General features: G+C 34.2%; 1 protein-coding gene across 6 annotated transcripts in view; it reads right to left on the reverse strand.

Moving 5' to 3' along the window:
* Positions 1–6126: 6126 nt before the first annotated feature.
* METTL15 (methyltransferase 15, mitochondrial 12S rRNA N4-cytidine) overlaps positions 6127–25409 on the reverse strand; it is a 101563-nt gene continuing 82280 nt past the window's right edge. For 3 of the 6 annotated variants that reach the window (XM_067296221.1, XM_067296222.1, XM_067296223.1), the window contains 2 exons: positions 16283–16461; positions 6127–8264 (listed from right to left, as the gene is read on the reverse strand). In XM_067296221.1, coding sequence (XP_067152322.1) covers positions 7819–8264; positions 16283–16461 — 625 coding nt within the window. In that variant the 3' untranslated portion in view covers positions 6127–7818. Of the gene's footprint in view, positions 8265–8369; positions 8561–13098; positions 13659–16282; positions 16462–18950; positions 19143–25409 lie in introns of those variants that run through there. The other 3 variants (XR_010884108.1, XM_067296224.1, XM_067296225.1) reach the window with 3 other exon arrangements.

Raw genomic sequence — 25409 nt, forward strand, 5'->3', positions numbered from 1 at the left:
AACTGAAAAAAGCATTGTTTTCTTAGTACTGGATTATGTTTGATAAAAGGAATCAACTACCTTTTCTAAGGAAAACTAAATGCTTTACAACATTTCTTACAAGAAGCCCACTCAAATGAAACAGAATCCTGAAAACTAACCTAACCCTTGGATAGCCTGCATGAAGTATTTGCCAATTTTAACTATGCAAGTGGCTAAAGAGCAAACGAATATTTTTATCTGCTGCTGAATTACTGAACTATTGCAAAATGTGGTATTTATGCAGCAGGATCATACTCCCACTGGGATCTAATTGGAGCTGTCACTGTATTAAATTCATTCATTATTTTTCATATCTCAAAGAAAAATGTTGACTGCTGCTTGTTCCAGGAAAATTTCCTTTAATTTTAAAGGAACAGTAGCTTGCCCCAAATTAGAGCGAGAAAAAAAAAAAAAAAAAAATCAAATTCAGGCAGTAACCAGAAAACAACCCAACAATCAGCTTGTAACATGTTCTTTTCCACCCCACTAAAGCCCTATTAATAAAGCATTAGCTAATATGTCAACGCTCTAAAAAGTGAATTATTGTAACATTCTAAGGGAAGGCTCAGATTTTAATCTACTTGTCAATCATCACACTGTATCAGCTACAGTAGTGCTTCTACCCAGGTGTGGAGGGTGCAGCCCAACACTGCTATGTTTACCTAAGACCTACACACCAAAAATTGGCAGGGGCCTGGTGTGAAGGCTAGTGTGACACATCTCTCATCTTCTATCTTAAATACTTTAGTTTCAGGATACAATTAACTGCTGTACAACTATAAAGCATGGTATTTGCCAAGCTCATTTAATCTATCTCCCAATTTCTAATTTTGCATCACCTGTTGACTTTTTTTTTAGACTGATTATGATTAATGGCGACAACTGCAGTATATGTGCAGTTTAGGTCTTGATCCTGCATTTCTGAAATCAGTGGAAGATTTTTATTAGCTTTAATTGTAATAGTAGCAGTAAAACCTTTTGGGGAGTAAACTTCCTTTCGTCTCAAATAATTTTTCTCTCACTCTCCTGCCCTCTCTAACAGACACTGTAAAACTCTGCATACAGACTCAGTACCAAGGATTTTTTGAAGTTTTCTTAACCTTAGTCTTCTGAAACCCTTTGTGACCATTATTAAACCACTGTGAAATACAGTATTTCCATATACACCAGTGGATCTGCCTCTATGTTAACTTTGTTAACTCAGCATTACCTTATTTCTAACTGCCTGGACTGCCCCATACTCAGTGGACTTAACATAAGACTACTGGGCTTATCTCCACCCATCTCTCATTAACTACCAAGATTTCTACTTCCATTTCTAATAGGACTTTGAGAAACAGGACATTTAGAAATAACATGTGCTTAGAACAAAGCTATTTCCAAAAGTAAAGGTTGCATGATTAGGCTCTCAGACTGTGCATGTATGAACATGTACAATTAGCACTGTATTACAAAACACTTTTACACAGATATCCTCATTTTCAGATACTTATCAGCCAGGACTGTCAATTCTCCATATTTCAGTTCTTTGCAAAGTCTGTAAGACATGTTTCTATGCGTAAAATTAGCTTTGATTTTAAAAAAGGAGAAAAATATACAATTTTCAGGAAGGGTACGCAGAAATCTGTGTAGAATGTAAAAATGCGTAAAATACAGTTTAAAATAATAGAAAGAGGTTTTCTAGCTTAAGTTGTGGATGACTAAGTTATTATTAAACTTCCATTCATTTTAGTGCACAAGTTTCGGCAGCATGTTTCACGATTGTTCATTATTTTGCTGTCGTTAACAACTTACAACACACTGTTATTAATGTTGTTATGTTAATGTTATTAATGTAATCATAGCTAATATATAATGCTAATAACATCATAAGCCTAGTAGTGACTTATTCTGAGTTCTACTATGTCTTGTGCACTCAAGCCAAAACAAAGGTAGATTACACTTCCTTTCCCATGAGCACATCCAGAGACTCCAACTAATGTGACTTCTGAACAAATGAGAGTGGAATATTCTAAAACTTAAGCTTTTATTCAGGTATTCTAGCATGTATGAATTCTAAGATGTGATTTACATAATGTCATTTGTTTTATTTCAGTATCTGTCATACATCCTAGTGTTTTGCTGTTTATAGAGATTTGTCCACCAATGTAGAAAGTATTTCTTTTATGAATGTTAACAAAAACATGAAGTACATTTGCCACTGTTACTTCTACAGAAATAGCATTAAAGAATAGCTAGAAGTGTTATGTATACACGTATTGTTCTACATATTTACAGAATAAATTTTATTCTCTGTATTCTATATATTTTATAACTTACAAGTTTAGGATTCTTACTATCCAAGTTTGTTTTTCTGTCTTTTGAATTAGATATCTTGACTGAAGTATTTCCAGATGAGAAAATGACTCACCCTTTGGTAGTCTTTGTTCTTTTAAAATACCAGTTAGAATAACTTAAAACAACTACTGACCTGTAAAAGAGTTATCCATGTGTTTTTGACTGGTATCTTCACGTTGACAATAAACATACTGTTACTATAATCATTTGCAGGTGCATTCTGAAAGGAACAAAGCATAGATATTCCCAAGACAGATAGAGGGAGCTGCATCTCCAGTTTTACTCTTTAAAGAGACATCTATAAACAAGGTGTCAAGTTTAAATTTGCAAACACCATAAAAGTAAAAAATACTCTCTGCTTGTTTTTGACTGAGTATTACAACCAGTCCAAGTAGGTTTTAAAAACATCAGCAAAAATATAATTTGCCTAAAGATCAAGGTACAATGAACAAGTTTTATTTCTTTCTATAAACATGTCTACGCTGGTACAGTAAGAAATCCAGGCAACCAATAATTTACTATGTGTTTTCAGCTTAAACTTCTTGTGAACAAATATTTCCCCCTTCTCCTGCTTTAGTTATGTAATAGCAATATTAGAAAGCATGGTATGTCATCAGCGAAATATGTCAAAAGAAACAAAACTATTGAACACCATGTTGTTTAATAAAGTTGGGTGGACATGTATTAGTTTCCCAAAAAAGAAAAGCCACTCCCTCTCAATCATACGGGGGTAATTTCACATTACAATTCTGAAAGGTAAACACAATTCCAACAGCATAGGAGACAGAGTGAAAAAAAAAAAATACAGGCTTGGATTTAGAAGCATCTCTACCCTCCTATTACCTGTGAACACGCACTAGAAATCATGCTCAGCGTCCATGTATGGGGAGCAAGCTACCATTCTACTAGTTATCCTAAAACAGGAAAAATTAGGCAATTAACAAAGAAAACCTAACAGAATACTGCATCTAGGTATATATAATTCTGTTAACATTGGATGTTAAATTATTCAACCTCACCATAAAATGGATTTTTTCTAAGAAGATGTTCAACTTTATGGCATACTTCTTACTTTTTAATTAAACATATTTTTCTCCTCTGTCTTCCACAGGGGCTGGGAGGAGGGGAAGGGAAGGAATTGTTCTACATTCATTTAAAGTATTTACAAGATTCACTATAGCACTGCAGTTTTTAATTAACCCACAAAAGTCTACTTTAATTCCAGCATACCTCAGGTGTAAAAAGACCTATACATTTGATTACACTTCTGAAAGAATTATAAATAAAATGGCATATTATTTCAAGTTAGAGATTAGTTTTAAACAACTGTTATATGGAGAAAAATAAATGCATGCCTATATAGAGACTCTCATAGTCTTCTGAATAGCGTTTGCAATCCAAGTGTAAACAGTCCTACTTCTACTGAAGGAGCCTGTCTGGAGAGATTTTGGAGCATGGGAAAAAAAAAGTCTGAACCATTTATTAATCTTGCTAGAGATAAGGATGTTAAGTGGGTTGACAGCAACTAATTGGTCTTTGAGTTCATTACTTTCCTGTTCATTCAAATTCTTCTCATTCTTCACAAGCACTTTTGTACAGTGGTACTCAAAACAATGAGTCAAGACCAATGTCTAAGTTATTTTAAAATTTAAACTAATCAAATAAAATCAACAACAATCTGTATCTAAGACTGCTTGTTGAAATCATCCCACACGTGCACCATCACCCTTACCTCAGGACATATTTTCTCATGGTTCCTCCCCCAGAGTGGTGAGCTCTTTAGAGCATAAACTCTCCAATTAAAACCATGTCTTTTCCAACATAAAGAGGAATACTGTAGCCATTATTATTATATAAGTTGTTAGTAATAGTATTATATGTATTGTATTTATTATTAATTTTATTAATTTATTATTAATGGTATTATACATTAGCATATAAGCAATATACAAAAAGTCTTATACAATATTTGCTACTAGAAGGTAACCATTTGCTAATAGTGTTTACTGAAATAACTTTTCCTCCATTTGTACTACATTAAGAATCCTCTCCTTCAAGCTACCGTATGTGAAATACTTTAGTAGATCTATACAAATGTTGACATTTTAAACAAGAATTTTTCTCAAAAGGCATTCTCTGTATTTTACTCTAAAAGACTCATGAGAGATTATTTTATTCATTTGTAATAGATTTAAAAAAAAAACAATGAAAAAGATATCAATTGTTTGTATTATTGAAAGCATAACACATGATTAGGCCTTTACATTCTGAAAAAATGAAACTTTAATTTTCTTTAGGCAACAATAGTGAAGCAATAGTAACAGCTGTCGCAAGGCCCTCATATTGTTAAATAGGCTTTAAATACAGCTAATTGCTTACACATTAAAATGGTATTTTTAAAAAGTATTTTATTTTTACTATAAAAACCTTTCTCACAGTATAACTGTGTCTAATTTTCAAGTAACTATTCTATGTATTCTACTACTGTCTACCATCAGTGATCTCTTCTCCAGATAGGTACTTTAGCCTGTAAAAATATCAACACTTTACCTTCTCTTGGATTACCCAATTAAATCAAGTTTTTATAACATTTCAATACAAAGCATGTTTACAAGGCACAGAAATACTCACATAGCTGGTTTCTGATCCTTTTTTTAATTTTTCAACATCCTTCTGAAATACTGACATGAAAAAATATGTTGTACTCTAGAAATAAGCTCTGCACATCTCTATTGTTTGGCAACAGCACCATGTCTACAACTATTACTTGATATTCTTCTCTTACATATCTCAAGTTTCTCTTCTTCCTGTCATGTTTAGCACCACAGTATTGCCATATTTCTTGTAAATGTGGGCTAGAGTCTTTTTCCTTAGATATATTATCTTGCATTTGGCTGTATTAAAATGAGCGCTGCTCAGGGTGAATGGCAACATTCTAGAAACAATGTACAATTTGTATCTTGACAGCATGATTTGGTTTTCAGTGAGACTATAATTTTCATCAGATACTGTCTCCTTCACAGATAACATTTCTGATTATGGTAAAAAATGTTTAGTTCTACTAATGTGTCATGCATACCATGTTAGGAAAGTTTAACATATGCTATGTATACCTGCGTCTTGAAAAGCACGTAAAGATCTTCTGTTCTTCACCTAATACAACTTCACCTACTAAATTAAAACAAAACACTTAATATATGCAATAATACATAGACTAACGATAAACAGAAGTTTTTCTGGGAAAAACAGAATATTCTGCTTTCAGGCAAACAGTAATTAAAACCCACGTGTTCTCCAGATCACCAGTTCAAAGCAGAAAGTAAAGAGACCCTGCGAGGAATGAAACAGATCACCTACAGAGAAAAGCTCAATGGCTGATGTCCCACCATGGCTGTGGAACTTGAAACGAAAAGGTAAGGAACCGACAGTAGGAACGCAGGATCAAATCTTGGTAACAAGCATAAGAGACTGTGCCTTGGAAATCAGAGGGGAGGAGTGTGGTTTTTAAACAGTTTTAAGCATAAGGAATTTGGAATAATAATAAGGAATACTTCCATATAATTTCTGGGATGCAGATACTTACCTGCTTCTACTGATGTTCTGTTCCTGATGTGTATCCCTGAATAACTCATAACACTGCATTACAACTCTTCTAAGCCTATTATAGAGGCACAATTTTTTCAACTTACAATTGGAGAACATTTCAATATGATATCTTAACCAAAAATAACTTTAGCTATTTATATTTAATGTTTGGATGAAAAAATATCTATTCAAGGTACAGTTTATTGTCTCTATGATGTCAACAGTAAATAATATTATTTGAAGTGGAATGTTGTATTTAATAGCACATACAATGAAAGTAGGAAAAAATATTGAAATTTCAGAAAAATATGAAGTGCCCATCATCATTCAGCTGTTATTTCAGACGAGTGATGTATGTCATGATATATATACACCTAAGAATACCACTGACATTAGATGGCTTAGCTTCACCAAGAAATTAAACAATATTCACATATTTCAGTATAGCATATATTATAGATGGGGAAACTAAATTTCAACTTGTTGATGTTTGATGACTCAACTCTAGTGAAGCAATCATATTTACATCAACATAAAGAGGATGTTTGATGAAAATCAAGTCTGAAATTACCCAGTCAGTTTTCTTTCAAAAGCTAGTGTAGTAATCATTTAATTCAGAGTCAGAAATTGCATTTTCTTATTCTACCAGCCAAGCTCCAGGTTTATCAGAAATGAAATCCTGCTACAGATTTGATTATCCAAAGACTTTTTTTTTTCTTCTTCTGAAGAGATGAGTCAGAGCTCAAAGAAGTTGAAACTTGCACTATTTTCTGGTCACCTTTAAGATAACAAAGCAACAGTCTTGTAACATAAAATACAAACTCAGAGCAAAATCCATTTCATATTAATTAGCTTTATCAAAACAAACAAACAAAAAACAAAAAAATCCACTCTGTTACAAGTTATACTAGTTAGTATAGCATCCAAATAGGAATCCAGTGTTACAATGGGCCACTTAAAAATTACTTACTACTTACCTAAGTAGCAACTCTTAATAAACCATCACCAGCAAATGAGAATACTGTATAAGACCCATAAACCCCCCTTTTTGATGGCTTTATTATAATTGAATCAACACATAAAATTTTGACTGGATCTATGCACAGAAGTTAGGGTCACAGGTAAATTATGTACTACAAATCTTCCTCCAGTTGTTGCTGCTTTTAGTGTCTGCATACAAACAGTGAACTTTTAAGCATCTTTTTTCCCCCCAAATATATTCATTATTTAGATGTCATAAACACTGTATAACCAGTTAATCACTCAGATAATGTAAATATTTACTAATTAACAAAGGTAAAAGCCCATTTACAAATTCTTGGATAAAACATTAGATATTGGTATTAATTTATTTAAGAACTAGTTCTTGGAATAGTCCTACAGGCATTCATGCAATGAATCAATAAGGAGACAGAATTTTATATATTGTGAATTCTTAGGTTACTTTAAACATACTCCAGACTAAATTAGTCATCTGAATTAGGTGTGTGAAATCAACCCCTGTAAAAATGTGTCCATCTCAATCAGCTACTGAATTTAGACTGTTAATGTCAAAGTTCTGAATTAAATCCAAAGGAAACAGTGTAAATACACCCAAATTGTAATTTTTATAAACTTCAGTTTTGATGGTTTTTTTAAAATGTTGTCTTTTTTGTATAATTATTGACAACCTCTCATCTACCTATATTTTACCTTTCAATGCCCTGTTTTTAACACTACATCCCAAGTAAAAAGAAGCACAAAAGAAAGAAAGAAATGTTTTCCAACAGCCTTTTTTTTCCACTTTATTTTTCAATTTGATATTATCTGTCCAGTTATCTTTCTGGAAAACAAAACTTTAGGAAATCATACAATTTTATAATCAAACATTTTGTTTTAGAGCTTAATAGCAGCTCTTAACTTGGCAGACCTCCCTCTTGGGTTTGTTTGAATATCCTTGGCCTGGGGTGTGAGAACTTTTTTCTGTATAAAAATCCACTTTAAGTTGGATTTTCCACAGGGAAATTCTTCTGTGTCGTCATCTTTGGAGTAATTTTTTAGACCTTGTCTTATCTTATGCCTTGAGCCAAGATTGTACTTTTCTGTCATGTCTATTCCATAAAGAAAGCGTTTGATGATACGATCTTCTAGGGAATGGAAAGAAAGGGCTACAAGTCGACCTCCAGGTTTTAGAAACTTCTCAGCTGTCTTCAGCCCCATAAAAAGTTCATGGAGCTCATCATTTACAAATATTCGCAGTCCTTGGAAAGTTTTGGTAGCAACATGCGTAGGTCTCTGAAGCAAGTCTTTTCGCGCATACAATGCTGATGCTGGAAAAGCACCTGTCAAATTTTAAAAGGTATAATATTAATATTTTCTTATATCTATACTGCTATCCTGACATTGATCCACTCATGCATGATGACTTTAAATGGAAGTATACTTACAACTGAACCCAGAGTAGTGAGCTTCCTTCTTTATAATACATCGTTATTGTCTGCTTTGAATTCTCATTTCTGAAAGTAAACCCTATTAAACTGAGCTGGCTTAAGTTGGGTGCTGTTTTTTCCTAGAACCATTCATAGAAATTGCTTCCTCAAGTGCTTCACAAAGCTAAAATGCAAAATAATAGCTGAAACTGAAATGGGGAAAAAAGGAAGACAGGCTAGATAAATCCTATGCCTTACAACTCAGAGTAGTCAATGATAGTTCAGCATTTCTTTGCTGTGGTTTGTTTTTTGCTCTTAAGGCAAAAAAGTTATATATAATGTACGATGGAGACGCAAATTTTAAATGTTGCTTTCTAGATTATTATGCATTAATTCACAGGCAGAAAAAGAGCAAGACAATTCTTACCAGGTGATAAATACTTTTCAGTTAATTACTTAAAGCTTAAAAGAGGCATCCTTGTGTTAGTATAAAAATTGTTTACCTCTATGTCTTCATTCCTTCAAATATTCACAAAAATACCTTGAGAAATTTATGAAAAGCAATTGACACAGCTGCTCTCTCACATGCCTATACAGCAGAAAGTGTCAGCGTATGAATTTGTTGAAAAAAATCACAAGATTAAGTAATTTAGACTGGTTCCATAAAATTCCCTCCTCCTTCCCCAAAAATCTAATGAATTATACTCGTCTCTGTAGAAGCAGAGAGAAAAAAGAGAGATTGAAAATTTTGGTGGAAACTTTTTTATAGCATTAATTAATGTATTTGAATCTTCATTATCTGAGTATAGAGCAAAGAGCTAGAGAAGTCAAAGTCAATGGATCAAAGGGACTGAAGGGCAAAAGTCTTACAAAACCTGTGAATCCTGAATAAATTTATAATCTATTATGTAAGTGAACGCAGGAGGCTGGTTAAGGTAAATTGAAGGAATAATGCTAGTGTATAAAGGGAAAGAATTATTCTTCCAAACAAAATTTCCAATGAGCGGTAAGGCAATGCCTCTGATATACCTGTATTAGAATGCCTCAATTCTATGCCTATTCTAAACTACACCACCAGAAAGTAACGGTTTTGAAGCAAATGCAATTCATAATCAAGTTAATGATATTCTCCATAGTGGAGCAAGAAGGAAGAAAGGGGTATGGTACCTCTGAAACAAGTGAGTTTACTAAATTCACATCTACAAAAGTGACTAAAGTAGGCAATAAGAAAATTTAATACTAATATCATAATCCACTATGCTGTCACAAAATATTTTATTACTGGAATTCTTCAGAGTTTGATAGGTAAGCTTTTAATTATGTGAGAAAACATATGCATTCAGCATCACGCATACACTGATTACCAGTGTTCAGCAAAGGGAGAGGCCAATGACGAGACTGTTACTAATGATTTAATTTTAAGTTATTTTCCTATATGTGGTGTATCCAAGATGTGTTTCTACATATTCAATTTTCCAAATTACATTCCCCACCTCCTCTAAGTCTGATAAGAATGCTTGAATTAAATGAAAAAAACCCCACCCTACCCCCCTGCATCCCCCCAAAAACGAAATCCAACCAACCAACCAAAAAAGCCCAAAGCATAACCGGGGCTTTTTCCTGTTACTCTCTTCTGAATTCTTCAAGACAGAAAATAGCAACTGGATCAACTTCTCCCAACACAAACCACTGCCCAGAAGTTCATAGGAATTCAGTTTAAAATTCTGTTTCACAAAACAGATTTAATCTGTGGGAAATTGGGCTCCTACATTTCTTGCAAACTTTAGAAAAAATTACACTAGGTAGCTACTATCATTTCTGTTTCTGAGAATACCATAGTGTGTGCTTCGTGTAAATCTGTAAATAATAAGAAAACAACCCCTCACACTGTCAGTGTCAGAGTCACAAAATCTGACTTGATGAAGGGTGAACCAAAAGGAGAACTCAGGATCTCAGAAAGTAAGATGTCCCAAAAAACCAACTGACACCAAGTTTGTGTTATTTGGCACAATATCTGTTTCCATATTTCTTTACATATCTAAAAATACATTCCAATTTGAAAATGGAGTCCTTGAAACTACCACTGACTGCCATTTATGTGTGAAGAAAACTGCTTCTTAAGACGTAAGAGAACACTGTGCTGAGCAAAATGAACAATTTCCTTTAAATGTTCAACTAATAAAACTACAAATACTAATAATTTGCTCAGGACTCTTGGATAGTTATCAATTATATTGAAAGAGCAGGGTTTAAAATCGTAATATATCCAAAATACCACAGGACATGCATGTTTCTGTAGCACAGTCAGAAGGAACACACAGATATCCTTCTTTGAAATTTATACACTAAGTGACTAAATACACATAGCTTCATAGTCTCCATAAGAGACATTAGGATTTTTCTTCAACAGAATTTAAGGTCACATCTGACACCTGAGAATTTTTGGGGACTAAGTTACAGAAGTTGTTGGTTTCTTGAGAGAAGAAACTACTCTTTTCGTAAAAGACTTCACATCACAAACCTATTTCTTGCTTTTTGCAAGCCTACATTTAAAAATCTCACTCTTCTACCCCCCCATTCCAAAACCAAATCCATCCCCTCATGTTCATTTACTGAAAATAGTTAAAACTAGAATGAAAAGGCACTGTTCCCTTACAAAAATATTAGCTACTAGCAAGCTAGTGGATTAGAAAACAGCATTTTTTCAGTTCTACCTGTGTTATTCTGTTAGCTTTACACAGGACCTCTTTTCTCCTGCCATTTGCTGAAAAATTTACAGCTGTGACTTCAGTTTTAACATCAGTTCTATACTTCCAATTTTGGGCTGTTACTATCCAGAGCTCATGTTCACTTCTCAAAGCAGGACCCAGAAATTTTAAGTATCATATATTAGTAGTCTAAATACTAAAGTGTTTTCTAAAAATACTGCTGGTTTTCTGGGGATGATCCATTCCTGATGTTCTGAGGTTCCAAAAGCATCACAGATAAAAGCGAAGCCAATCCACAAGAGGGCAGAGTGAAATCCAGGTACAGATCTGTGTCTATTTTTTGGGACCAACCCATAAAAGCAGAAGCCTAGAATGAGATCTTTTATTTTAATTTCCACAGCCCATCATACTGGAATTTTAGTCAACTACTGAAAGCTTTATCTTCTATGTCATCAAAATATCTTTTACTTATCTGAACTAAGAAGAATAATATAAAGATCTGCTCTATTTCGAAACTGCTTTTGTAAAAATCTAAATAGACATGACACAGTGATATCTGATCAGGTTTTTTTACAGTCTGACCATGAACACCATTCTGTGCTTTGCAATTGCAATACTGCATGGACAAATAAAAGAAATGAGAAACTCAGGCTACCAGGATAACTAGAACACTAAAGTGCCTTAGGAAGGTTCTTCTAAATGCATGGCCATTGTAGAGCGCCATGTCTTCCTACAGTATCAGCTAACTGTGCTTTGAAATATCTGTAAAGTAAGAGTTGGATTTGAAAACTGAATCCTTAGGATACAGACTTATGATATATGTTGAAGAAAAATAAATAAAAACCCAAGTATATTCTGTAAGTATAATACAGCCTTGTATGCCTCAGATGAACAGGAACAAATAGCACTGCAGGTCCTATAGAGCAGTACAGAATATTAATATTCACAGTAACACGTTGCAGCTTTATGTAGCTAAAGCCCCACATCTAAACTCAAACCATATTCAAGTCCAATGACTTACTGGTTTGTCTTCAGAGATCACTAATTACTAATAAATATAATTTGTCATTGTGACTTTTGTCATACTGGCCTTCCTCTTTTTAGCACAGGCAGTAGATTTGATCTATGCTGGGGTGAAAAATTTTTCTGCCCCACTGTTAATCTTGATATAGCTAAATAATGACCTAATTGTGCTTTCTGCTAAGGAACAAAATCCCTCACCCAGCTCCCTCCAATTATCATGATACTAAAAGAAAATCCTTCCTGGTAATAGGCTGTACAAGGTACAATAATATAAAAAAATCTGTATGGGAAGCTTGTAAAATGGATTTCATTCATAAAAACACCATGCTTCTGGCTAGATGACTGGTTTGAAATCCCAGTGAGAGAAATTATCATTTTTTAGTTTTGGGATGCCCTCATGCTACTTGCACTTTTAAAAATCTAATAAACTTACATGTTAAAGTATATTGAAATTTTTAAGCTTGTGAATGAAATTAGCAATGTGCTGTGCCTGTCAATATGAACTATTAAACTCCCTAGAGTGTATGAGAGTGGGAGAGTTTAAAAATTAATTCAGATCCTGCACCTGTTTGCAGGAATCCGTCTGTTGAATTAGCATTGCATTTAATAAGTTTCTGTGACGCAACTAATGTCCTTTTGTCTAGGCTCCCTTAGTATGGTGTTAATTCACACCCATCTGAAATTCAGGCAATATTACAAATTTCAAACTGATAATTAAAGTCTAAGTGTGAACAGATCTGGATGAGACTGGCTTTACCCACTAGTTCTTTTCAAACTTCAACTTTCTTTAATAGCTCATCATCAATTTCTGTCAAGTCCAAATGATTACATGATCTCAAAATAACCTGCTAATAGATTACCTATCTAAATGACACTGAGAAAAATTAAGTTCTGAACACAAAGAAAGAGGTAACAAGGTATATTACCAACTGAAAAGAAATCAAAGTAGATGATCAGAAAAAGCATATTAAAATTACATTGAAAAAATTCAATAATTAATTTTTCTAAACAGTTAAATGCACATCCTGTTAAGCCTAGCATTTCCAAACAGAACTCAACTAGCTACAGCAAAAGCCATTGGAAAGTACTTCTTAATTGACTTCCACACATCTATTCACAGATCTTCAGTTAAGAACCACTGACGTCTAGTATTTACAGAGCATTCATCATTACAGATAGCTGTGTGAAAGAAATATAAACAGTGAGCGGGGTTTGGTTGTGCTGCAGAAAGAGACAATGTTCACAGGAGTGAATAAAAAATGAGACGTCCGATAAGATTTCAAGATTTGAGTGCATGAGGGTTACAAGATAGTCGACATGGTTAAACTTTTAAGTTTTATTAATTCTATGAGAACAACACTCCTTTTTCCCCAAGTAAACTACAAATTCCATAGCAATGAGGTCTGCTTATTTAAATGGATTAGAAGCCTTTCAGACAGCATTCAGAAAAAAATATCAAGCCAAACACTTTACTTTTTTTTGTAGGAATTCATTCATTGGCCCAGTATGTAGAGATGACCTTCAGGCTCTACAGTAAGAACTTGAACAAAGTATTTTCTTGAACTGGAACACAGGGCTGAAAGAAATCACTTGGACACCTGAGTTAGCCCCAAGCTGTTGTAGGCAACTCTGAAATACAAATCTATTTATAAATTTCTCACACTATATCTCAAAATTATATCTCTTGCCAATAAAACTTTACAAATTTCTGACGTTTCTGTGAGCTTTTTTTTTTTTTTTTTTTAATTTCCTGCACACTTATCTCCCCATCAATTTATTAAGAACAACAATACTTCCTCTAATTTTTTTTTGTTTGTTTAGACCAGAAATCTAGCATTCTATGGGCTGGTCCAAACCTAGCTTGGACTTGGTCAGATTCTGGTTATCAGCTGGACCTTAACAAAGAAGTTTGGAGTCTTAGAAAATCTGAAGCCATAGTAAACTATGTCTTGTGAAACAAGTATGGACTATACATGAATTCTCAGATACTCAAATCAGCAAAAAGAATCAGCAGGGAAAGAGATAGAGAGACATAGCTTCATTGGCTAGGCTTTTTATTTCTCTTCTTGCCCCTATACTGGGCAAAAATGATTCCGTTCTGGAGAAGAAATCATGTTCATATAGAGTCTGTGAAATCTAAAATGCGAGATTTTATTTTTCTGTTTTAATTTTTTTTTTTTTTAAGGACTTCACATTTAAACAATGGGTCATAGATTGTACTCTGGTTAAATCTTTAATTAGTGTGAGGTTTTTGTGCTGGGCCACCAAGGGCATTCTGGAGGTGTTGGTGTCTGGCACTTTAGCTTATCTCAATTCTTTCATGGGTATCATTTTGCAGAAGAACATATATCGATGAGAGATGATGAATTACACAAAATACATTATAGTTACCAGTGCTTGGTGGTTTGTCTCCTCTTATTTGAAAATTATTAATTATTTAGAATTTTTCTTAAGGTATAACCAATTTAAAAACTAGTAAAGATCCACCCTTGTGCTCCTTACTAGAGAAATCAAATTAAATTCTACCCAAACAGGTACCAATCTAAATCTAAAACAATTAATCTAAAATTGTTTTAATTATTTGCATACTTTGAAAAGGCACATAAAAACCATATGTATTTACGAACCACCTTGGTGGATGTGTGCTGGATTTTCTTTGGCGTGTATACTATACATGAGTACTTGATTCACATATCAAACAGCTCTTCAAATAGCAGTAAGAGTTTAAAAATGAGAACAAAAAAAAGCTCTCACTGTCACCTAAAGTGACCATTAGGTGATGACTCACATGTAACCCATTAAAGTTCAAGCAACTTAGTTTGGGCAAGTTTGGGGCAAAATCAATTTGGAAGTTTTTTTTTTTTTTTTTTTTTTTACAGCACATAACACATTATATCTGTAGCATAGCAATATGGCTGCTTTAAATCCATTAGTAATGGTATACTTTTAATTAACAGTCTTCCAAAGAGCATGAGATATATGTGACAAAACTCCCCAAATTATTAGCTCATAAAGCTGATGACAATGATTATTTTAAAAATGTAACTTGTCAAGTATTATTAAAGGATCATATAGTGATTTACCTCTTTGTTATTCAACATTATTTGTTCCCCACATACACTGTATTCACAACAGAGTCTTCCTATAGCAAGCAGTCCCTTCAGGTACTTTTATCATACCAGCTAAACTTTGGGCCGGGGTTAACCTGACAACTTGCTTAAGTATCCTGACTTATACAAATCCAAAATTTTTGTTTCTTGTCTTTAAAAATAAGCCCCTATTAAACTTACTAAGGTTTTCTATTAATTACTAGCATATTTGTCAATTATTAATTACTGTTCTATTACTTATCACTTATTAGAAATTATTAAATTTAAAGTTTAGGTAATACAAATTTTTGTGAAAACAATAATAATTTTAAAGGTCTTTAGGATATACACACAACTTTAACACTATTTTTTACTAAATGTTAAATTTGGATAGCCAGTTTTAAGGGGTGAACAATGTAGACATATCTGTGACAAGACCCAGTAATTTTCATTTCTTGGGAAAAAAAGTTATATATTATAACATTAAGGAACAGTATTTGTATCTAATTTTTCTCCTTTAAAATTTTCACTCTAGAACACAAACATGAAGGTTCTTGTAGTGCCTAACTACATTTTGTTCAAGTTGTTTACAGTGAAGAGCAAGTAAGATAAAATATTTCAACAGGTGCTTCAGGCTGATCTGGTTGGCATTCACAAAGTGAAGCAAGCTATATATTCTTTTTGCTTTCTGGTTCTTTAAGGAAAGAAATAATCTAATTTCATTTGTAATTGGAAACTGCTGTGGTACATCCCTATCCCCTCCAAAATATTAAACAATAGAAATTTAAAACTAAGAGAAGTATATCACATATCTGATATTTGAAGGCTTATCCATAGCTGGGATAAAGAATTCTCTAGGCTGCTGTCATTGTGTTTCAACTTGGTTGGCACAAATAATAAATCGCTTCATGTAAAATCTATTATTATACTAATCGGCGAACTACAGTAGAAAAAGTGGGAGCTTACAAAATGAAAAAAGGAAGAGCTGACATCAGAGCAGAATAGGCAGGATTAGATCCTGCATGATTTCAAGTACAAATAGATCCCTCTGGGACTTTGGGGATTAATATTTTTTCCTCTCTCAGCCACTGTGAAGAATTAATGAGGATACCTGCAACAATGCTTGCAAGCTGCTGAGTTCTGGTGATGGGGTATATGCTGCGTGCCTGAACGATGGCTGAAGCGATTTTCTTGGCATGCCTCTCCTCCCCGTATGTTCTCAGGATGGACGCAAGTGCCTGTTGATCTAAAGCATTCACAACATCAGCAGCAGTGGGCATGTCAGGGTACCTACGCACAAGAAGAGTCAATTAGTTCACTGACGTCAGTTTTCATTGACAAGAGGTGAAGCTTCATAGCATTAAGACATAAAGTCAAACACACACATTGCATACAAGTGCCTTTGAGGTTTTTAAATAAGAGACAGGAACCCTATGAAAACAGATAGAGCTTGTACCTTTTAAATCCTATTTCTTGCTATTTTAGACAGAGTATGTTCCTTAACATTAATTAGACTAGCTTAAACTTCCAAGCACTACAATACAACTATGCCTAATGAGTTGACAAGAATAAATATATTTCAGTATCACATTAAAATGGAAATGCTGTGTGACTGTTCCTATTTAGACAGCTTCAGAATATAAACTTGTCCTTTACAGGTTCATTTTAGTCACCTTGTATTATACGTTTTCTATTCAGAACTGATCTCAAAGATCTTTTCTCTCACATCTACTGCTATGAAAATAATTGCTTATGAAAATAATTTACTTTTCATTACAAGGCATCAGAATTTATATTCAAATACTGTTTTTGAGGGAATACAAAAGACCTAATATTACAAATGAAAAGAACTATTAAAATATAAATAGTACATACCATACATACTTTTTTTTTAATCTATGACACTTTGCTACTGAAATAGTTCAAGGTATTTTATGAACATTATGTACAGGTTTACTCATGTGGAGAGAACATACAATCTACTGTTTAATAAATTCTCTTCTACTAACATGCAGAATATTTTTCAGCCATTTATTACCCTCCTGCAGTATCTCACAAAAGATAACAAAACTTAGAAATCAGAGGCAGGTAGTATCATAGCAACGACTGTAGCTTAGGCTTTTGTTATGCCACAGGTATTCTTTGTTCTTATGATACTGCTACATGTATGTATTCTTATGATACAAATACAAGCCTGAAGTTCAGATTCTTGAAATCAGAGGGCTGAATCCCAATAGGATCATCTGAGATTTTTATACAAAACTGGAAAAAGTGAGTATCACGAAATTTGCTATGTGTTAAGACTTCTGAATAATTTCCTGAGTAACTGAGGTTTCCCACAGGCTCTATGTGAACAATGAAAGGTCAAATGATATGCCTCAAGACTACAGGTTCATCAAAATACTGGGCAAGGAATTTTAATTTTCCTAGTAACGCATTATGCGATTACTATCATCTACACAAAGATCTTTGTTTTTTTCTCGTAAAAAGTACGATCCTATATTAGGTTGCTTGAAGATGAAAACTCCTACATAAATAGGAATTATTATCCTACTACTGCATTTCATCCTCTTGAATGTACTCAGCACCAATTCTGATAATTCAGGTACACACGAGATTTACTCATAGTTGTTTATTTGTGACTTAAGTAAGCCTGATATGCCTTTTACACAATGTGAAAGGAAGCTTATAATATTGCTAAGGAAAGCTTACAGTAAAATCTAAGTTCGCATAAGACAATGTTACACTCTTATGTTAAAAGCAATGTTGCCCTCTGATTTTAATTGACAGGTATCAAAGACAAGATCTTTTTTTGTTGTTGTTGTTGTTTTAATTTTACATTATATTCACGTTAAAGAGAAGTAACTGGGTCAGATGGCCATTCCAGAAAAGAGGGAGGTTGTTCCTTTCCCGAGGGAGCAACTGAATATGCTTAAGTGAAATTTCTGCAAATAGTAAGCGTGGCAGAAAAGGAAAGGGATCCCAGTAAGGAGTTGTCAGCCTGCAGATCAAACAGAGTCTGAAAAACTGAGGCCTGTTTTCTCCCTGTTATTTCAGCAAAGTGAAGAAAAAACAAACAAAAAGCCTCCTAGGGGTCAAAGCAGACTGTGCAGAGCTTGCTACAACGCAGCTAGTCATGGAGTTGCTGAAATCAAGACTAGAAACCTCACAGTGACCTAACAGGAAAGGGTAGAGTAATTTCAACTTTTAAAGGAAAGGAAAAAAAAAAAATACTGTCTCACCTAGTCACTTCTTCTCAATTAAAAGAGAGAGAGGAAAAAAAAGAAATTCTAGTTAATAAATGTATTTTTAAACTTTAAAAGCCTGTGATGTTTCTTGGAGAACTCACTATGGGAGAAGGTGTAGGAAATCTACCTCAAAGCTACCTTAACTCAGTGACCTGTCAACATAATCATCATACTTGGCAGTTTCCTTACTCTCCTCAAGGTTATCAGAAATCTTTCAGTCTTACATTAAAAGCTGTCCCAATAACTGTACATGCTATACGTCACAAAAAATTTTAATAGTTAAAAAATATTACTGTTTTAATTACTCATCACTGGATCCACCCTCTTATTTCAAAGAGGTGAAAGAGAACATAACCAAGGTTCTAAGAATTAAAATCTAGAGAAGCTTCAGGGCAGAAGAAAGAGAGCGTACTAGTGCAAAATTAGACGTGGTTTTATGATGGGAATTCTTCAACCTGAAATGAAATGCACAGAGTTTTGCTAAGCAATAGCTTTTGGAGTTCTAAGGAGAAATATTTTATTAATAGGTACCTGTCACTATCCATCCTCATGTCCAAAGGACCATCCTTCTGCAGGGAAAAACCTCTTTCAGGTGTATCAAATTGCATTGAAGAACAGCCAGCATCCAAGAGAACTCCATCTAGAGTCCCTGGCTCAACTCCAGATGAGATTAACAAAGCCTCTGCCTGGCTAAACTGTCCTAGAAGAGCTCGAATCTGTTTCCTGTAAGAAAATCACAAATGAATAGTCTCAATTTTATTTGTAATAGTGCAGTGCTTCCCCCTTATATAGTAGGAATTTGATAATAGGGCTCACATGACTCAAAAGCAACATGGCTATACCCAAAATAATAGGTTAGGCAGTTTTTATAAGCCAATATGCAAAACTGATCCAACCCATTGTCAGTGGCTACTTTTTACTTCCTTCCTGTTTGATCTCGAAGTTCTCCAAATGCTCACAAAGAACCAGGGTGCTTTATATCTACAATAATTGACACAACAAGGCCTAATCCTGAGATCAGGCCGATCTAACACGCAATTCAGAACACATCTAACACACACCAGTAAAACTGAGCCTTAACAAAATGCAGTGAAAGCACATTCAGATACATGTGACAGCCTGTGGCAGCCATACAGCTACCTTTTATATAACAGCCTATTTAGAGCTCCCACTCAAGGGAAACAGGAATTCAGTTCCATTTTTCAACATGAAGGGACTCAAAGGCACATCTTTTATGTCCAGGGGGAATGCCCTAACCACCAGGGTATCCACTGCTCTGGGTAGGGCTCTTAGTTAAGTTAGGCCAAAATGCAGAAAAGAACAAAGATTGTTGGAGTCAAAGGAAAACAGACCATGACTGCACAGCGTTGTGCTTAATACTTAATCTGAGAGGAGAAAATCTCAGGTTCCTGCTATTGGACAAACACTTATTTTTATGGTACTTGTCATTTCAACAATAGTTGGGCAAGATTAGGTGCACTGGATCACGAGCAGATAAAATATTTCTGTGTAGTTCTGACACAACCACCTAATCACTGGAGAGAGCAGTAGTTCATATGCATTTTTGTGTTTAGCATTTTTCCTACTTAGCTTTAAGGTGGTTCTTGCTTAATATGCCTGTGCTGGAAAGGGAAAGTGAGGCGGCAACGGAGAGGAAGAAACACACCTCTGAAGTCCCACAACTCTTTCTTGGTGTCTAAGCCTGTACTTTTGATTATGGTCTATGCACCAGGAGATCTATAATTAAACCATTATTGGATCTGGCTGTCAAAATCTCAACAATTTCACAAAGATTTATAATGTAAACCAATATGCTGCTGCAGGTTTAAGTAGTACCTGCAAAAACCAATATATTACTGTCCCCTAAATAGAAGCAAGAGCCCCCACATTTGAGTTTTGATAATGGTTTGGATAAGTGCTCCTCCGCCATATGGATTAGTGTTCACATATTACAAGGTAAGCCAGGTTAACCTAAATCATTGTGTCCAAGTTACACGGGCAACAGAGAGTGAATGAAGAGAACAATTCCTTGAACTGTTGCAACTACAAAAGGAGAGCTGCTTATACTTTTTGACACTTCAGTGTTTTAGTCATTTTGAAAATGAGACAATCGTCTTTTCAAAATACCAGCTTAAGTCTAATCCTTCTTTCTGATCAGTTTAACATTGACACAACAGGCACTATGACATAATTTAGTTGACTGCAGTGGCTTCATTTTTAAACTAGTGCATGAACAGAGAATCTGAGGTATTTTTGCACTCATTCAACTGGAGTAATTAAGAAAATGCTATGAGGGAAAAAAAAAGAGAGAGAAAATGCACCATTTAAAATAAAAATTTATGACCCCATAAATATATGAAAGAACATTTAGCTGTATAATGGTATCCTCATTACAGCAGAGTGAGCCAACTTATTTAACACAGTTCATTCCAGGAAAATACCTGGAATGAACATGTATTTCATGAAGGATATCATGATCACATATACAGATTTCTTAATTTATTACTGTACAAAACTAAATACAACTATTCAGCTTAATAATAAGAAGAACGGACAGTTCCTGAAAAGTATAATGATCCATTCAATATATTTGCTCTAATTGAAGCTTAATAGTTACAGGTTTGAGATTATTCTTCCCTTCAGTATGAGAGGAATTTTCTTGAAAATCCATTTCGCTTTGTCCAAATGCAGTTTTTCTATTTTATAACTTGCGTAAATGAATGAGCTTTACACTTCTGTATGTGGCAGAGAAAAATAAATGAGAACTGGGGAAAAAAAAATCATAAATTGCTATTGTCTAGTTCCCCCACCAGACAATATTCCATGTTGGGGGCTATGAACTAGTGTAGTATTCGGCTACCAATCATTTCAAAAAATGAATTTGACCTATATCCTTATGACCTGCTAGAAACTTGATTATGTTTCTTTAAGCAAATCATAAACAAATGGATGCCCGAGATGTTTAGGACAGTGGCCTTTGATTTATGGTCTGTCAACCCTTTGGGATTAGGAAAAGGTAATTAAAAAAAACCCAAGCATATTTGAAGTTGAAATTTACTATTTGGGATAGGCATCCTTCAGCTGGAAAATGTTTTGGAGTTTGCAGATAGAAAGGTTGAAAAAAAACCAAACAAAACAGGTTGACGTTTTGATGTCAGTCTTTCACCTGTGGGAAAATATAGCCTATGTATAGAAAATGTATATAATGAATCTAAACTCTTTTTCTAAGATTGTAACAATGATAATGATGACATGGAGTAATCTATTCGATTATGAGAATGACACATTTCAAAGAAAAATATTTTACCAAACATTCAGAAGATTTTATTAGATCATAATAAAACTCTTCCCTTTTCTGCCTATGTTCAAATAATAACTGCCTGTTAAACACATGGTTTTCTCCAAAAATGTTTAATTTAAACTCAGTTTCTTCTGCCTTCAGACTGTTTACATCATCTGTCTCATTTTTCAGAATAGCCTCAAATAAATGATCAAATAAATAATAAAAACTTATGAACCCTATGCTTAATACATTTATTTCCTACAGTCACATGCCTTCTGTTGCTCCAGATACGCAGACATGACCATATTTACCTAGTGTGAAAATCTGTCCACTATCCCCTTCTGTATTAATATACTGCAAAAACAGTGCTTAGTGGAAAAATCAGGAAAGGCAAACCAGTGACTTAGGGAACATCACAACACATCAAATGAAATAGTCTGGTTTATAGCTCAGAAAAGCCTGAGAGGAGAGAGGATATGGAAACATTATAGACCAGGACTGAATGGGTGGTTCTGGGGATACCAATGAAAGTTGCCAAGACTATAAAAGGGTCGCAAAGATAGGAAGCATTTTAAGTATTGTAAACGTTCTTTGAAGGTAACAGCCAAAACCTAACCAAATCCAATTGTCTTGCTTAGGAACAAATACTTAAACTTAGTACTTGACCACCACCTCAAATATTCAAATACTTTAGAAACATAAAACAATTATGAAGTGCTTTTAGTCCCAACTTATAAATGGAGAAAATAAGATTTATAGGGTTTAATAATGAGTGATTTGAATATAGCTATGCAGAAAGCTAAGACAACTTAGGAGATTATGGTCTGAGAATGTAAAAAAGCAGACAATACCCTTCATATATTTAGCTTTCATATATTTGGCTTTTTTTTGGTAATAGGATAAATCTATTTGGTAAATTCCCAAATGACAAGCAACCTCCAACTTCTCCAAATATTCCACATCCTCAGTCCATCTTTATTAATTTTTTTATTTTTCAGAGAATGTCAAAAAGTATTGAAGGATTTAAAAGAACACTGGGAACACGGACAATCTAGCCAATTTTATAATAATAAAATATTATTTCAGCTGCTACATATGTTCTGGGGCCTCTAATAGATTTTACTGCATACCAGCCTCAAGGGCTTTCAGAATTCTTGTAATACCTGCTATACTTGGAAAACAAGCATGATTTTGGGCTCAGAACCCTGTGTTCAGGTCACAACACAGTATTATATTCTACTATGACACACAGCATAGTAATTCTGACAGAAGGCATCAGATCCACACTTCTAAACTATATAAAAAAAACAGAATGAGAAAAAGCGTGTCAAGTCTTCCAAAATATTATGAGCTCTTCTGCTTTCAGTTAACCGCTGTTAATTTTATATTGCTTTATAAAAATATTTTTTATTTCACTGAGGTGAGAGGGATGCACCAGAAAAAAGTAAAGCATCATCCTAACTTCTACAAAATAAACTGAGAAAACAATTTTTTCTCTTACTTACTTCCTCTCAGTAGTAGTTTTCTTCAAGATTGCTGTGACATCTATCAGTCAAGTAATTTCACAAAAAAGTACTATTATGCTTTCACGGTATTTCAGCATTTTTCACAAAGATATATAAATATAGAAATAAACAGTAATCCTTGTTCTTGATCTTCTACCATTGCTACCATTACAAATTCTATGTATGAATATACACAATGTCAGGAAGCGATGATCCCTTGTCAACAGTGAAAAATATCTCTTACTCAACCAGAGAAAATGGTTTCTTTGAGAGAACCAAAAAGAGAATGTTCTTCAACTAACTCTCACCAATGTAAATCAAACCAACCTGGCACTTTGTCTGATTCAGTAACTCTACTGATTGCCAATTAGCACTAGCTGTAATGAGGTTGACTCATTCCACCTAGGTCACTGAACAGCTGTCAGATAGCTGTAATCCCCTGCAACCTCCAGCACCCTAGCTAGAAATTGTTATGAGCATTACTCTGCCGCAGCACAAACACCCTCTCAAAAACTTGTCTGCATATTCTCCAAAAAATTTAAATGACCTTTGGCAAATGGGAAATTGCCACAGTCTATGTTTGCAAACAAAAACTAAATGAAGAATTTCAACCTCTATTAAATTGCTAACTTATAAAGGAGCCTTGTCATTACATTCCCAGCTTTACAAAAATTATTCACAGCTCTGGAAAAAGCCCATATATCTATTTAAGAAGTAACACTTCAGCCTAGGTTGGTTTTTGTACCACAAAATCAAAAAATCTAATCTCAGTCACTGATTAACGAAGACCTTAAAAAACGGGAAGAAGCATATGTAAAAAACAATTTCCACAGAATCAAGTAAGTTCGTATTTTCAAATTTGGGGGGTATAACCATAATTTTATTCACCATGTTACAATTACAGAAATGCCACTTTAAGTCTTTATGAATTAGTAAACTTTTACTCATCATGTTTTCCCACTTAAAATTTGGGAACAATTAAAAATTATTCACATATTCTACAAGTTAAATACTTCTTCTCCATAAAGTTTGAAGAGAAAAAAAGCCAACAACTTTTTATATTAGCCTCTAGAACACCGAACATCTTGCATTGTCAAAACTAGTAAAGCAAAGGTGAATACACTGCTTTTCTGTCTCCTGTTGTCAATTGCCTTTCTTCCGCCTCCCTTTTACTGCCTCCTACTCACACCATTTCAAAAGGAGTTATTTCCTGCTTTAATTGTTCTCCCGTAGCTTCCAGTAAACTTCCTCTCTTTCTTACCCCTGCCAACAGATTCCATAAAATGATGCTGCCTTTGCCCCTCATGTCCCATTTAATCCAGGTACCAAAAACTGTTTAATTAAAAGATACAATTATTTAATCAATAGAGCAAAGATCGGTTCCATAGAATATAAAAGAAACCTTACCATATTAGACACCTTCCACAGCAGGTATGTTCAATCCAGTCCACAGCAAAAATTAAAATATAAATTTCTAATGAACCGTGTTCCTCTCTGGCTAAATTAAAGATTAAGACTGTAGGTTTTTTCTTGGCAAACAGAAGGCCAATACAAAATGTGTAATATATTGTCATCATTCATATGTGCCAAGGAAACCAAACCATTAGCATGCCTTGACTTTCATTCACAGAACCTACTAGTTCAAAGGATAAAATATGATCTGTGAGAAGAACCATAAATATTTCTCTGACTTTACATGGCATTATCTGTTGATTTTATTTAGAGGTAAATGTTAGGTTAGCATTCATGGCAATAAGAGAGTCTAGTTTTACAAGGTTCAGAGGACAAAATATCGAACCAGCTGAAGACCTGTATAATCATCTCAGGTCTACCAAACATTCATTGTGACCCACAGCTTTATTAACACTGATTTTAACTTAAGCTAAACTGCTCCCTTCAGACTTCTGGCTCTTTTTGTACTGGTTTTTGTTCCCTCTCCTCCTCACATGACCTCCATGGAACAGAGTATAATGCAAATAAAGAAAGAAACAGAACACATACCAAGACAGAAACAATTTGTTGGGCAAAATGGTGAATGAGATGGCAAAAATGCCAGATACATGTTCATAAACGCTCATTTTCCATGATTATGGAAATCAAAGATTTGAGACAGATAACTGAAGAAAATGGAGGCAAATCACACCAGGAAAGGTTTTGTTTCTACAATCACAATCATTGTGGTTCTACTTCCACTCAATCACA

This window comes from Apteryx mantelli, chromosome 4 (assembly GCF_036417845.1).
Source record: "Apteryx mantelli isolate bAptMan1 chromosome 4, bAptMan1.hap1, whole genome shotgun sequence".
Lineage (NCBI taxonomy): Eukaryota > Metazoa > Chordata > Aves > Apterygiformes > Apterygidae > Apteryx > Apteryx mantelli.